General features: G+C 36.1%; 1 protein-coding gene across 1 annotated transcript in view; it reads right to left on the bottom strand.

Moving 5' to 3' along the window:
- Positions 1–3,194: 3,194 nt before the first annotated feature.
- alg3 (ALG3 alpha-1,3- mannosyltransferase) overlaps positions 3,195–13,769 on the bottom strand; it is a 35,213-nt gene continuing 24,638 nt past the window's right edge. Inside the window, exons 8-9 of the mRNA XM_060834679.1 lie at positions 13,560–13,705; positions 3,195–9,392 (exon numbers count right to left, since the gene is read on the bottom strand). Coding sequence (XP_060690662.1) covers positions 9,215–9,392; positions 13,560–13,705 — 324 coding nt within the window. The 3' untranslated portion in view covers positions 3,195–9,214. The remainder of the gene's footprint in view (positions 9,393–13,559; positions 13,706–13,769) is intronic.

Raw genomic sequence — 13,769 nt, 5'->3', positions numbered from 1 at the left:
CCTCGATATTCGAGAGTGAGTGTTTGGTTTGACTGAGTTATTATCTATTTAATTTAAGTAGTTAGTTGGATTTTGAAATATATTTTTCTGTACATATTTATACATTTGTAGATTAGGGTGGTTTGGGTTTCTTACTTTTTTTGGTGCTCTTTATATTATTTGAATTGTACTGTTTTGTATTTGTAATAAAAAAAATCTATTTTTCAATAAAAATATATTTTAAAATACAAGAGTTAAAATGCTCAACAGACTTGACAGTTTCTTTTTCCATAGCATGATGGCATTAGCAACAAGTCCATCCCATCTCAATGGTTTGACAGCTTGGCCAATCCAATGTATTTATGTATTTTCTCTGCACAAGCATATCTATTTTTGCCAATCCAAAGAACCAGTTGTCTTCCAAAGTGTTACCTTACCTCCACAAAAGGGCAGTTTCTCTCTCCATAGGTGTCCTGGTATCAAATCCAGATAAGTACCTAACCTCTCTAATGATATACAATAAAATTCACAAACAACACATCTTCATTGTTTTGTATGTGTCATATTACATACAACTAGGATGGCAATATTCAATTTGATGGAGGCAGCTGATCACATTAATATCCAGCTGCCTGTGGGAATCACAAATGTGCATATTTTGGCTTGCATTGCAAAAGTCAAGCTATTTGGTGGGTAGGATTTTCAGGCTTGTCAGCATTTTTACCATGACAGAGAGGATGTCCATTATGACAAACATTTAGGTCATTATCAACTTACAAACCTTATTACCATAGAGCTTTCATTTTTATTTGCTATTGGCTGTTTCCTGAAGGTGTGGAAATTTCAATTTTATCAAGATGTTGAGTTGGTAGAGGCAGGAAATAAAACCCCTCACATCAAGGGAGTCTCCATAATTGGAATTTGCTCATCAACTTTCCACCAGTTGAGGTCTTAACTGCCAAACTGGCTGATTCTGTGGGCACAGAACTGATCAATGATATGCTGTAGTTCAAATAGCAGTGTGTACAGGAACATGGACTTGGGAGTTTATCAGTATTTCCTACCCAACCTGTTCCTTGCAGTGCAGTTTGTTAAGTTTAACTCCAATCTGCTTTGACCATTGGGAAAACACAAATAGTGTCTCCAGCAAACAATATTCTCAAGCTGTCAGTATTAAATATAATTATTGTTGAAATGTTTTCCCTGTATAGCTACAATTGTAGTTACATGTGTGTTCTTAAATGATCAGAAATTTAATAATTTTTTTGGGAAATACATATTCAATGTTTTAAAATAGAAAATTCTGCAATTTAAAGTTGTGCTAGTTCATTTCCTTTGCTCAGCAGTTCCTGCTCAAACTTATTTGTATATTCTTATAACTTTCTCAACAGCACTTATTTATTGAATATAAATTTTAAAAATCTAATGCTTTAATACAGTATCTTTTGATATACTTAAAGCTGGTAACCTGGTGAAGTTTTATTGGTATAGCTGAAAATATGTTTACGCATTATTTAGTTAGTTCTGTTACATCACCTAAAATTGTAAATAACTAAAAATGTCTTAGAATCATTAATTAACTACACGGGTGACATCAATTTCTTACCTAATTAAAAGAACCTGAAAAGGTTTTAATATGTATATTCTTGCTTCTTATGCAACAATAAAGAGTACAATTCATAAAAGATATCTAACAGGTAGTTAACATGATTTGCTGAATAATACAATTTTGGACCAGTTTCCCCAAGATGTTTTTGAAATCAGCAAGAATAATTCTGGAAAGTCAAGTTGAGATGGACATTATTTGCTTTTGAAATTCTTTCACCTTGTGTGGAATAATTGGCTTTGGTTCACACTGTGCATCATAGCTCTTGAAAATGAATTTCTACTGTCTACGAAGAACAAAATCGAATAGAAATTAAATTTGCTAATTCTAGTAAAGCCTTGAATTACAAAATATTATTTCCATACTGTACCTTGTGACAAATGTGATTTATTCTTGCTTTCAAAACATTGTTGAAACAATCTATGAAATATACTGCAATAAACACTGAAATACTCAACAAATCACAGCATCTGTGGAATAAAAGAGTTAAGGCTTTAGATCAGAGATTCTTCATTAGAATGAATGCACTTAAACATATATCAGTCTTTAAGTCACAGAACGTGCCTCCCATCCACGTTGCTGTTGATAAAGAACCAGCCAGCACTGGCACTGGCACTGAAAATATAATTGAGATTAAGGCATTGATTTGAAAATCTCAGCATTGGTGTTTTTGAGACATTCTGCATTAACACTTGACAATTTTTTTAAAAAAACTAAACACCTTTAAATTTATTCCAAGTGTAGTGCACGTGAATAAATATTCTTCAGTTCTGTTCATTTCGAATAATCTATTCAGAAAAACCAAAATAACTTCTGCATATCTTTTTTATTTCACCTGCAGGTTCAATAGGGTTTGACACAACGTAATGAGAACAATGCAAGGTGTGCTTTTCTGCAATGTTACAAACTACAGCAGCTCACATTTGACAGTTTAAGTGTTCACATCTTCTGACTCACAGGGGACTAGAAGCTTTATTTTATCTCAGAGCTGACTTTAGGCTGAATTTCATTCTGGGATTCCAATCCCGCCATGAATTGCACGTCAGGAACCTACACTTGTCGGTAGCCAGACATGATGTGCACAATTTAGAGTGTGACCAATTAAGTAGCTGCCACAGGCCTTTTGAGTTTGAAGTACCTCCAAGAGACCTTCCAGCAAAGATTCACTGCCACACTGTTAGAGACAGATGCCATCATTCTATGGTGTTGATGACTGCAAGTAGGAGTGCCAGATGGGTTAGGTTCTTCAGGGTTCAGAAGAAAGTCTCACAGGCACACTGAGTGTGATTTTCTCTTGAAGCTTCTAAATAGATTAGCACTGTTGTCTGCTCTCCTGCCAGATTGAAAAATCAGGTCAGCTAAATGCCTCTAATAAAACATTTAATTTCATGGAGGCAGGGGGATAGCATTGGTTTCAGTCTAACAGATTTTTCCTCACTGCTCCCTTTGCTGCCCCTCACCAGTCTTGCCACCACAGAAAATTCTGCCTTTTGTCTAGTACCTTCACTTATGTCAACTATTTTTTTCTGTTGGATATCACTATAGCATTAGATTTTGACTTTTGTTCATATATATTTGATGCAAAATAATGGACAGTTTGGGATTGGTCTTGTATTTCAGTATTTATTTATGAACATGGTAGGAATGTACAAACAAATCCAAGACGAGTGAGAGATAGCTTGCACACCTGTACACCTAGAGATATGGTCATACAGCATAGAAACAGACCCTTCGGTCCACCAGTCCATGTTAAACATAAACTAGTCCCACCTGCCTTCTCTTGGCCTATATCACTCCAAACCTTTCCTATTCATGTACTTATCAAAATGTCTTTCAAACAAATATTGTACCCACATCCACCACTTCCCCTGGAAGTTCATTCCACATGTGAATCACTATGTAAAACATTTGCCCATGTCTTTTTTAAATCTCTCTCATCTTACCTTAAAAAATATGTCCCTCGTCTTGAAACCACCCATCCAAGGGAAAAGACAACTACCACTAACTCTATCAATACCTCTCTCTCTTTTTTTTATATAAACTTCTATCAGGTCACCTCTCAAACTCCTACGCTCCAGTGGAAAAAGTGCAAGTCTATTCAGTCTCTCCTTATAACTCAAGTCTTCCATACTTGGCAACATCCTGGTAAATCTCTTCTGAACCCACTCCAGTCTAATAATATCTTTCGTATAACTGGGCAGCCAGAACTGGACATAATGTTCCAGAAGAGGCCTCATGAATGCCCTGTATAGCCTCAACATAACACCCCAACTCCTATACTCAAAGGACTGAGCAATGAAGGCAAGCGTGCCAAACCCCTTTTTAACCACCCCATCTATAGGTGATGCAAACTTCAAACAATTATGTACTATCACTCCTAGGTCCCTCTGTTCTACAATACTAACGAAGTCCTTACCAGTGATTGTACAAGCCCTACCCTTGTTTGTTGTACCAAAATGCAATACCTCACATTTATGCAGACTGAACACCATCAGGCAATTTTTCAGCCCATTGACCCATTTCATCAAGATCCCTTCATAATCTTAGAAAACATTCTTTACAGTCCACAATGCCACCAATTTTGGTGCCATTTGTATGTTAATGTTTAGACTTGGGGACACAATACATAATTTTAAACATTACATTACAGAGGAATATAGTCATATACGAAGAGCAGAGCAGCAAACTACAAGAAGACCTATGCACATTGTGAAATGGGTAGATGTATTGCAAATGAAATGAATTGTATGGAGTGTGGGGTGATATATTTTGGATGAGAAATTTGATGAGCACATAAGTAAAATGGAACCACTTTAAAAGGGGCACAGGATCAGAGAGACCTGGAGGCAAACATATATAAATCTTTGAAAATTTCATTTTTAAAAAGTGGATAGGTTCTGAGCTTATTAAATAGAAGTACAGAATAAAGAAAGATGCACTAAACATTGAAAAAAATTGATTAGCTCATACCTAGAGTATTGTGACCAACTTTGGGCATCACACTTTAGAAAGGCCAGGTTTTTGATACAGAGAAAATTTAACACAATAACATCGTGTGATGGATGTCAGTTACATGGAAAGACTGCAGAAACTGGGATTATTTTCCATAAAGTAGGAAAGGATAATGAGATATTTAATAGTTGTGCTTAAAATTATGAAGGGTTTTGATAATATTAGATGGAGAGAAATTGTTTCTACTGGCACAGGATTAGATAATAATATATTTAAAATAATTAGCAAAAATCTCAGTATGGAGATAAGAAGTCCCAGTGAATTATGATAATCTGGGATGCACTGCCCGATTGATTGATTTTGCTGCATTCACCCTATCAGAATTAAAACAAAAGGCATGGATTGCTGTTTAAAAATGCACTACACTATGGAAACAAGTTTGCTGTGCTACTAATTGTAGCTTCTCCAAAAAGCTCGTAAACGCATGAGGGCCAAATGGCTTCCTTCTGTGCTGAATGGTCCCATACTTGACATGACATTAATCAAATACTGTCCTTCATTGAATTTTTATTTTTGATATTGATTTATGTTTCTAAATTCTTTTAACATGGTCACATTAAGTTCCCAGTGTGTCTCACTTTGAAACCGTCCCTTATTCAGAGGATCCTACAAATGTCGCCCAAAAGAAAGAGATTTCCTACATAAACCTTGTAACATGTTACAAGGTTAATGACAGAATATACTTGTAACAGGCCATTTTGTGTGCTAAGCATCAATACATATTGCTCAAGTTTTGACAATTACATGGCACACTATCATTTAATTTACTTTTAATTCAAAATAAAAATGTCTTGTGTGTTGAGGTTAATGGGCTGTATGAAATGCTGTTGGAAAGTATTGATACAACTCCTTGGGATAAATCTTTCCAGCATTAAATTTGAAAATAAAAATATTGCATTTACATTGTGCTTTTCCTTACTTCAAGAAAACCTAAAAGTGCTTTACAGCCACTTTTGAAGGAGTCACTGTGAAAATGTGGGAAACATGACAGATAACTTTCATAGGGCAAACAAGGTGATCATGGCCAAATAATGTGTGTGTTTTAGTAATGATAGCTACAGATAAATGTTGACCTGGGCATCAGGAAGAACTCCACTTCTCTCCAAATAATGCCGTGGAATATTTTATACACACCTGATGGATTGGATAGGGTCTCAGCTTAAAGTTTCATTTGAAAGCCAAAGCATCCAACGGCACAGTTCACATTTAAAATTAAATCAGAAGTGTCACCAAGAATCAGTTAAGTAGCTATTTCCTAAAAGTTTATTTTCTTGCTTTCAGCTTTGGTGCAGTAAAGAGACAAGCAACAGAAAACAAATTCTTTTGAAAATTTAAGATTCTAATTTTTGCCGACGTAGAATGAGTAAATTAGACATTCTTTTCAGATAATAAGAAATAAAAATCCCTGCTTGCATGATCAGATTTTGACAAACACTTCATTGACTGAATAATTAAGACTCAAGTGGAGATGTTTCAAAGCTCAAGAAAAAAGTAAATGAAAATGGTAGATCAATGATACCGATTGATTGATACAGTGATGCTTACAAAACACAATACACTTGTCCAAAGATAATTACATTTCATTTGGTGGTTTGGTGCACTGTCAGAAATGTACCAAAATTTAGAAGGAAATGAAGACATTTGTTTTTCTCTTTAAAATTGGTATCAATTTTAAGAATAGGTTTATTAAGAGTGCATTGAAAGTTCTGTCCACTCCAGAACACAGGTGAATTTAAGTAATGTAAATGAAGACATTTCATGTTGTGAGAGTTGCTCTAAATGATTAACATCTTTTACAGTTATGGAAGATGTTGAATATTTCTTTTTGACACTAAATTATTGGCTGGGCACAGTATTAATGCTAAATTGTCAGCTTTTTATGGGATGTGGGTATTGCTAATTTTCTGCCTGTCACTAACTACCTTTATGAAGGTGGCCCTGAGCTGCCTTCTTGAACTGATGCAGTCTTGGGGACAGAGGGACAGCCTCGATAGCATTAGGAAAGGAGTTACAGTCGTAGAGTCAAAGATGTACAGCATGGAAACAGACCCAGAGTTCCAGGAATTGGGTCGAGCGACAGAGGAAGAATGTTTGCTGCATTACATTGCTCAATTGTAACATTCAAAAAGGCATTGGATGAGGAGGATAAAAATAAACATACAAGGATATGGGGGAAAAAAAAGGTTAGCACAAAGTAACAGAGTTCATTTTACAAGCCGAAGCTGAATTCTCTCCTTCTGCATTGATTACCCCTTTAAAACTATGACATGCACAGAAATGCTGAAGTTGCAGTCTTTCAATGCTCCACCATAGGTTGTGCTGTGGTCACATCCCTAGAACCAGCAATCATTGAAATTAGTGACCATTTTGACTTTCTGCATTCATAATACAGTCTGTAACATCTTAAAAAAGGTTCTCTTTGTTCAATTAGGTGTTCTTGGGTGAATAATAACATTTGGTGAACAAAGAATTAGCTCTAAAATATTACGTAGTGTTGTTAAATGATTAATTAGCAGATGTTTAAACTAAATATTTTAAATATTTTAGAATTTTCTCAAAATATTTGTATGTTTTATCTTAAATCTGCTCTGTGCAAAATTATTTACAGGTTATTTTATTTTAATGCTTTTTATTTCCTGTTTATGTCTACTAATATCCTTCGATATGATTGGTGGTTGAAAAGTTTGATGACATAATTCCAATTTTACACGGGGAATTTCTGGAAGAAGTTTCAGTAACACTGCACAGAGATGGGAGATGAAATGCTCACAAGAGAGACTGCTAGATTCCAGTAAGCCTCACTTCACAGTCAACAACAATAAGCTTTGCTTTGTCACAAAAGATAAAATCCTGCCCAAGTTTAAGAAAAGAAGATCTTCCTTGAGTGATGGAGATGAGGATAATCTTTTTCTCCCACCACATTGTTAATGCGTGGAATTATCTTCCCCAGAAAGCACTGGAGGCTTGTTCATACAAAAATATATACAATTAGGTCAAGCCTGCTACACCATTCAAAATGATCATGGCTGATCCATTTGTTTACGAATTCCACATTCCTGTCTACTCAAATAAGCTTTGATTCCAATATCTAACAAGAATCTATTTGCCTCCACAGTAAAAATACTTAATAACTCTGCCTTCAGAGTTCCAAAATCAAGTAATCAGTAAAAGGATCCAGTCATATCTGTCCTAAATGGATGATTTCTATTTTTAAAACAATGTCCTCTCATTGACTCATCCACAAGGTGAAACATTATTTCCAGATTCACAACAAAAACAGAAATTCATCAGATTTTCTGATGAAGAGTCACTGGACTCGAAACATTAACTCTGCTTTCTTCCTGTTAGCCTTGCTGTGTTCCTCCAGCAATTTCTTTTTTTGCTTCAGATCGACAGCATCTACAGTTCTTTGTTTTAATTTCCAGGTTCGCTTTATTAAGGAGATTCAGAATTCAATAAACTTCAATCGAGTCATTCTTCACTTTGAGACTTCAGTTAATATAAGCCAGCCTGTCCAATCTTTCCTCACGAGACAAACCAGTAAGTCTCCTCTGAAATTATTATTGAAGGTTTCTTCATAAAATTATTTCCCCTAGCTTATAAACTTAATGACTATTCAGCAAAATTTGAGTACCTACTATGTAAAGACAAGCCTCATCATATGGAAGCCATACGTTATTTCTGAAAGAAATCTTTGCCAGTTATACAGTGCTATTCTCACAATGTATGCTTGAAAAAAAATGAACACTAACACACTTGACCTATTCTCAATACCTTGAAAAAATTATGCAATTTGCCCAGGTTGTAGCTCACTTTAGGACTCCCAAATCACATAGCAGAAACATGGAAACAACACTTGCCCTTTAACTCAAGAGAATCAGCATATAGAAATCTAATGCAGATAACGAAACATTTACAAACTCAGCTTGTGGCTCTCTTTATGCAGTTACAACCCCCATACTGATATAACTGAATGTTTGATACTCTCCCATTTATACCCACAATTTAATTAAAGACTGATTCAAAAGCATTTTATAAACATATATAAAAATGTTTTTAAAAGTTACACATCAAGAATGAAGCTACTATATAATTAAAGACTTTGATCTTTAAAAACTAAACTCTTAAAATTAAAGACACTTATTTTATAAGTGAAATCATGTAAGAACTTCCTGTTTAGCCTAGAAAGATTTTGCTGAGGAAGTAAAAGTTAAAGACAAATAATAATATGAGGAAGTTACATGGTGTTGACTAGTCAAAAGCTACTACTATTGACTAGCATTGATAGATTCCATACATATCGGTGTTTTATTCCATGTTCATTCTCAAAGGACAATAAGTTGGCCTACTTCTCAGCAAAAATGGTAAACCAAAACCTGATGGATGGTGAGGAAAGAGAAAGGATGCAGCTCACCAGTGCAAAATGACATCCAAAGAAAACCAAAGCTGCAAGCTTCCAACTCTCTCAAATTATTTTGGCATCAATAACGAACTTATGGTCTTAAATTTGTAACATACCATCTGGTCATATGAGAGTTTCATGTCCTTAATTTTTCCCCTAGCTATATTAAATTCTGAAATCACTGTTGCCTTTAGTAATTTTCAAGTCCAAAAGAATCAGTTTTTCTTTTTTGCCACATCAGAGTCATCAGTTGGTGCACTCTTCTCAAGGTCAGCATGACCAAACCAAAGTGATAGCAAAATAATCAGGTGGCAGACATGGAGTGAAACTGAGCTGTACACAGTTGATGGATAGGTGTTCCAGGAAAGCTCAATTAATCCCAGAATAAGTACTCTGAAAGAATAATAAAAGATGACATCAATACAATTCTGAAATGACCCATCTCTAACACCTTTTAAATCTATACAAACTTGCATTTAGTAATTGCTGTAATCTGTCTGTCACTATCAGATATTAAGGACACCCACATAAGTGAGTGAGTAGCAAGTTTTACTGCAATGCATAAAGATATAAACATTTCTGCTAATGCAATTCATTGAATCTGTTTCAGCAGCATGAAAATACTTTGAGCTTTGCCATGTTTACTATGTAACAGGAACATAATTACCTTGTATGCACATAGCCATTTGGGGGAGTGGTGTTTGGGAAGGGCATGAGAAGAAACAGAAATTTGATAAATATTTTTCTCTAATCTGCACCTGACCAGCTGCTTTAATTCAAAAGATACAGGGACGTAGTACAACAAATGCAGCTAAACACATTAATACAGCATCTCTTTCAGTATAATGGCAAACAAACCCTTTACTATTCTCTGAAAAAGCACTTACTTGAAACTAGTTATTAAATAATTAAAAATCTGCAACCTAGAAAATTACTATAGCTTCCAAACTTTCTGATTCAAGTACCCTTGAGAAACCATGATGGATAGAGAAAATAATTAACATTCTAGATTTTGAACTCAGAATTTGACTTTGGCACCGTTCCATCTCGTGAGATAGCCAAATACTGGCATGGATAGAGCTCTGGCTGACTGGTCAAAGCTACTGTGGATATAAAGGGTTTTTATTCAGCATGGCAGCCGGTGACTAGCGGAGTTCTGCAGCAATCTGATTTATTCATTGTCACCTAAGCACAGTGAAAAACTTTGTTTCTAAGCAGTATGGGCAGAACATTGTAAGCAAGGACATATACATCAGAGTGAAAACAAAACTTAGAGGCATACAGATTATGCTGCATAGGCATATAAGAGGCAAAATCATCATTAGCAAGATCAACATTATTTGTGTTCTGTGTTGGGTTTACAATTATTCAATTATACATTATCAACATGGACAAAGAAACTGAGGGCACTGTTGCTAGGTTCATATGACATGAAAATAAATGGAGGGGTAGGTAATATTGAGGAAGCATCGAGGCTGCAGAAAGACTTGGACCAGACAGGAGAGCAGGCAAAGAAGTGGTTGATGGAATACAATGTTGAGAAGATGTTAGGTTGTGCACTGTGGGAGGAAGAATAGAAGCATAGACTGTTTTCTAAATGGGTAAAAGCTTTGGAAATCAAGGGACTTGAGAGAATCCTGAGCTTGGTTAACATTCAGGTTCAGTTTGCTGTTAGAAAAGCAAATGCAAACATTGGCACTCATTGTGAGAGGGCTATAAGGCAAGAGCAAGGATGTACAAGAGTTAAGACTGTATAATGTTCTAGTCAAGATCAAAGCACAGTATAGTATAGGAATAGGCCGTTTGGCCCTCCAAGCCTGCGTCACCACATTTTGTCCTTCCATACTAAAACGGTCTTTACTTACAGGATCTGTATCCCTCTATTGCCTTCCGATTCATGTATTTGTCCAGGTGCTTCTTGAATGCTACTATTGTATCTTTTTTCACCAACTTTTCCAGCAAGGTATTCCAGGCACTCACCACTCTGAAAAACTTGCCTTCCATATTTCTTTTAAACTTCCTTCCTCACAACCTGGAAACCTGCATCTGCTAGTAATTGACTCCTCCACCCTGAGAAAAAAGATTATACTTTCCACCCTATCCATGCTGTTCATAATCTTATAAAACTTCTATTAGGTCACCCCTCAAACAGAAACAAATCCAGTCTATCCAACCTTTTTTCATACCTAATTCCCTTATACCAGGTAATATCCTTTTCCATACCCTCTCTAAAGCATCCACATACTTCTGGTAGTGTAGTGACTACCAGAATATTCTAGTACACAATATTCTAAGTGTGGCCTAACTAAAGTTCTATAAAGATGCAGAATAACATCTCTATCCTTATATTCAATTCTCCTTCCAATGAAAGCAAGCATTCCATAAGCTTTTTTAAAACTACCTTAGTGCACCTGCACCCACACCCAATTCCTCTGCACATCAATAATCTTAAGGGTGCTGCCATTCACTGTATGATTTTCACCTCTACTTGACCTTACAAAGTGCATCAGCTCACATTTGTCCAATTTAAACTCCATCTGCTACGTTTCTGTCCATGCCTCCAACTGACCTACATCCTGCTGTATCCTCTGACAATCCACCTCACCATCCACAACTCTGCCAATCTTGTAATGTTCGCAAACTTATTAATTAGATCAGCTACATTTCCTCTAAAAGATTTATGTAGACAATAAACAGCAGAGGTCTCAGCACTGATCCTTGTGGAATGTCACTAGTCACAGCCCTATATTCTGAAAAACATCCTTCCACTGCTATCCTCTGTCTCCTACGACTAAGCCAGACTACATTTGGAATATAGTGTGTAGTCTTGGGCACTTGACATATGGGTAGCAGTTGAGGATTCAGCACTTGAAGGAGTTTCGAAAAATGAGAGGGGATCTCACTCAAATTTACAGAACACTAAAAGGCCTAAATGAATGGACATGGAGAAACTAGGACTCAGGGCACAGCCTCAGAGTGAAGGGACAACCTTTTAGAACTGAGGCAAGGAGAAATTTCTTCAGCCAGATCATGATGAATCTGTGTAATGCATCCCAACTCATTGGTGTGGAAGCCAAGTCATTGAGTATATCTAAGACAGAGACAGACAGTTCTTAATTAGTAAGCAGATCAAAGGTTCCAGGGAGAAGGCAGGAGAATGGGGTTGGGAAACATTTGCCATGGCTGAATGCCGGTGCTGATTCGATCGGCTGAATGGTCTAATTCTGCTCCTATATTTATGATTCAGATGATGGTTAGTCCTTGTGGTCACCTCTGTGTTATGTATTCTCTGGCATGACTCAGTAGAACACTGAGAATACTAATCAAGCAATGCTGTAAAATCTAACTGGGGTGGTATGGTGGCTGAGTGGTTAGCACTGCTGCCTCACAGTGCCAGGGACCTGGGTTCAATTCCCGTCTTGGGCGAGTGTCTGTATGGAGTTTGCACATTCTCCCCGTGTCTGCGCGGATTTCCTCTGGGTGCTCTGGTTTCTTCCCACAATCCGAAAGACGTGCAGGCCAGGTGAATTGGCCATGCTAAACTGACCACAGTGTTAGGTGAATTAGTCAGGGATAAACACATGGTAGGGGAATAGATCTAGGTGGGTTACTCTTCAGAGGGTCAGTGTGGACTTGTTGGATTGAAAGGCCTGTTTCCATACTGAATGGAATCTAGTCTAAAAAACAGAATCCATTTTATGTAACTTAGTCTTAATGTTGAAAGGAGCAATTTAAGACTATGGGCCAAGTGCTGGAAAATGGCATTAGAATACTTAGGTGGTTGTTTTCGACCAGTGCAGACTGGATGGGTCAAAGCTCTTATTCAGTGTTGTAGATTGTTATAAATCTTTGTTGGCGCCCACATGCCAGCTGAAAGGGTTACATTTAAAAGAAATTTACAACTGGATACTAAAGCAAAATAATGCAGATACTGGGAGTGAAAGCAAATCAGAAAATGCTAGAAATATTCAGTGGGTTTGGCAGCACATTTGGATATCAAAAGAAAATGTTAAGCTTCAGGTCTGTGACCATTTGTAGACCTGAAACATTTTTTTTCTTCACATGGACACAGTTAAACATGCTATTTTCAGCTTTTTAAAGCTTTCATAACGATGTTGCTCCAACAGTTTTCTCATTACATTGAGTTGTTACTCTATTAGCCATGTAAAGCTATTTTTTACTCTTCCCCCAAACTTCTAAACATACATGCAGCTTGTTATTTTGATTCACAAGACATGCCTGTTTTTTAAATGCAATAAAATTAGGGATAAAAATTGGTCTTAAAATTATAGAGAAATAAAGATGTTCTCATTCTGTACCATAACAATTTTGTGATTTCATAAATCTTCCTGAATGCTTCACTTTGTAAACTCAGAAATTGCTCTCCTTAATTATCTCCTTAAATTTAGATTTGTAATTTTCACTGATTAAAATCTATAACAATAAAGTAAAAGTAAAAGAAAAATGCAAATGCAAACACATTTAAAAAGTGCACGATCACAAATAATATAATTACCTGTGACTTAGATGTTGTTATACAGGAGAATAACAAAGACTTACTTGAGAAGATGAGCAAGTTTTTTCACATGTGTGCTCCATAAGAGGTATGGCAGAGTATGGAAGTACCACACATAGAATTGATAGTGTAGTGATCGACTGAAACATATTCCAATGAAATTTGAGGTAAAGAGAACAAATATAATTTGTGTTTAATAGTAAAGGAAAAAACTAGGCATTGAGTCTCTAATCAGTAAAACTGATTTAAGTTGC

The sequence above is a fragment of the Hemiscyllium ocellatum genome, chromosome 13 (genome assembly GCF_020745735.1).
Source record: "Hemiscyllium ocellatum isolate sHemOce1 chromosome 13, sHemOce1.pat.X.cur, whole genome shotgun sequence".
In the NCBI taxonomy this organism is placed as follows: Eukaryota; Metazoa; Chordata; class Chondrichthyes; order Orectolobiformes; family Hemiscylliidae; genus Hemiscyllium; species Hemiscyllium ocellatum.
Note: the sequence above shows the minus strand (reverse complement) of the source record. Positions and strands in the feature narration are given on the sequence as shown.